The sequence below is a fragment of the Eurytemora carolleeae genome, unplaced genomic scaffold (assembly GCF_000591075.1).
Source record: "Eurytemora carolleeae unplaced genomic scaffold, Eaff_2.0 scaffold3111, whole genome shotgun sequence".
NCBI classification, from domain to species: Eukaryota; Metazoa; Arthropoda; class Copepoda; order Calanoida; family Temoridae; genus Eurytemora; species Eurytemora carolleeae.
In genome coordinates, this window is record NW_019398997.1 from 1 (window position 1) to 1,204 (window position 1,204).

The 1,204-nt window shown below is 34.1% G+C and overlaps 1 protein-coding gene across 1 annotated transcript; it reads right to left on the reverse strand.

Annotated features, from left to right (window-relative positions):
- Positions 1-52: 52 nt before the first annotated feature.
- LOC111717692 (histone acetyltransferase type B catalytic subunit) lies at positions 53-1,022 on the reverse strand (the record flags this gene model as incomplete). Its single annotated transcript, XM_023493174.1, is given in 2 exon segments — positions 53-731; positions 903-1,022. Coding segments are annotated over 2 exon segments (211 nt in total), but the record flags the coding sequence as incomplete, so codon positions are not given.
- Positions 1,023-1,204: the final 182 nt, after the last annotated feature.

The following is a 1,204-nucleotide window of genomic DNA, read 5'->3' on the forward strand; positions in this document are numbered from 1 at the left end:
TCACAGCTGTAGCATCGAACAACCTCTTGAACTTGTGACATGTCTTATTAAATCTGAAATAATTGTCATCTGAACCAAGAATTAAGAATATATTATTAAGGTACTGAATAGAAAGACTTAAAATACAGATTCGAAATAAAATGAAATAAAAAATATTTTTAATTGACCATTTTTCACCAGTTAAAATACAATGCATTTAATGTAATGCTAAGCGTAGTAATTCAAGAATATTAAGGGTTCTAGTGCTCCTAGAAAAAAGATCTTCATTCTAAACTGATTTTCGAGAATATCTTCAAGATAATGCATCCAAAAAAAAGGTTATCCGATACATAAAATAGAGTTTAAAATCTACTTAAAAGAGGAGAACATTGAATATGTGGTGAGCAGGTGAGAAGCCGCAAAGAAAGAAATACAATAGGAAAGGAACGAAGTGTCTAAGGGAAATTAAGAAAGGTTTTTGAGAAAGGTTGTGAAGGAAAGTCACGGGGGAAGGTTACGGAGAAGTAATGAAGGGAAGTAATGGAGAAAGTAAGTTGGAAGGTAATGGAGGACAGTACTGAAGGAAAGAAATAAAGAAGAATAATTGTGTAAGGTATGAAGATTAGACGGTAAAAGCAACTTTCTCCGGTATTTCTTTTGATTAGACGGTAGCAGCAACTTTCTCCAGTATTTTCTTGTAGTGAGCCTCTAGTTCAGTGAACTGTTTCTCCAGCAGTTCAAGTCTTTGCTCCCTAATCAATCAATTAATCAATAAACAAAATTATCTACAACTGACCAATCAATCAATCAAGCAATCAATCCTTCAATTAATCTACAACTGATCAATCGATCAATCAATCGTTTTTACCAAAGAACAATTGTCATACAAAAATTCATAAGTCCAACATAAACCGATTAATCACCTGTCAGTGATGTTGACCATAGCTGCCGCAAATTCCTCTGGTTTAAGCGCACGCCGGAGTTTCTCCAGCTGACTCTGCTCACGCTGGTATGGGGCATTCAAGCGTCTTTTCACATCAACCCTGATAGAGAGAGTAAAATTCAAATCAAGTCTAGTGAAAAATTCACATAATCCGTGATAAAGATTGTAAACATTCACATTAGCCCTAGTAAAGATAGTAAAAATTCACATTAACCCTAGTAGAGATAATAAAAATTCACATTAACCCTAGTAAAGATAGTAAAAATTCACATCAACCCTAGT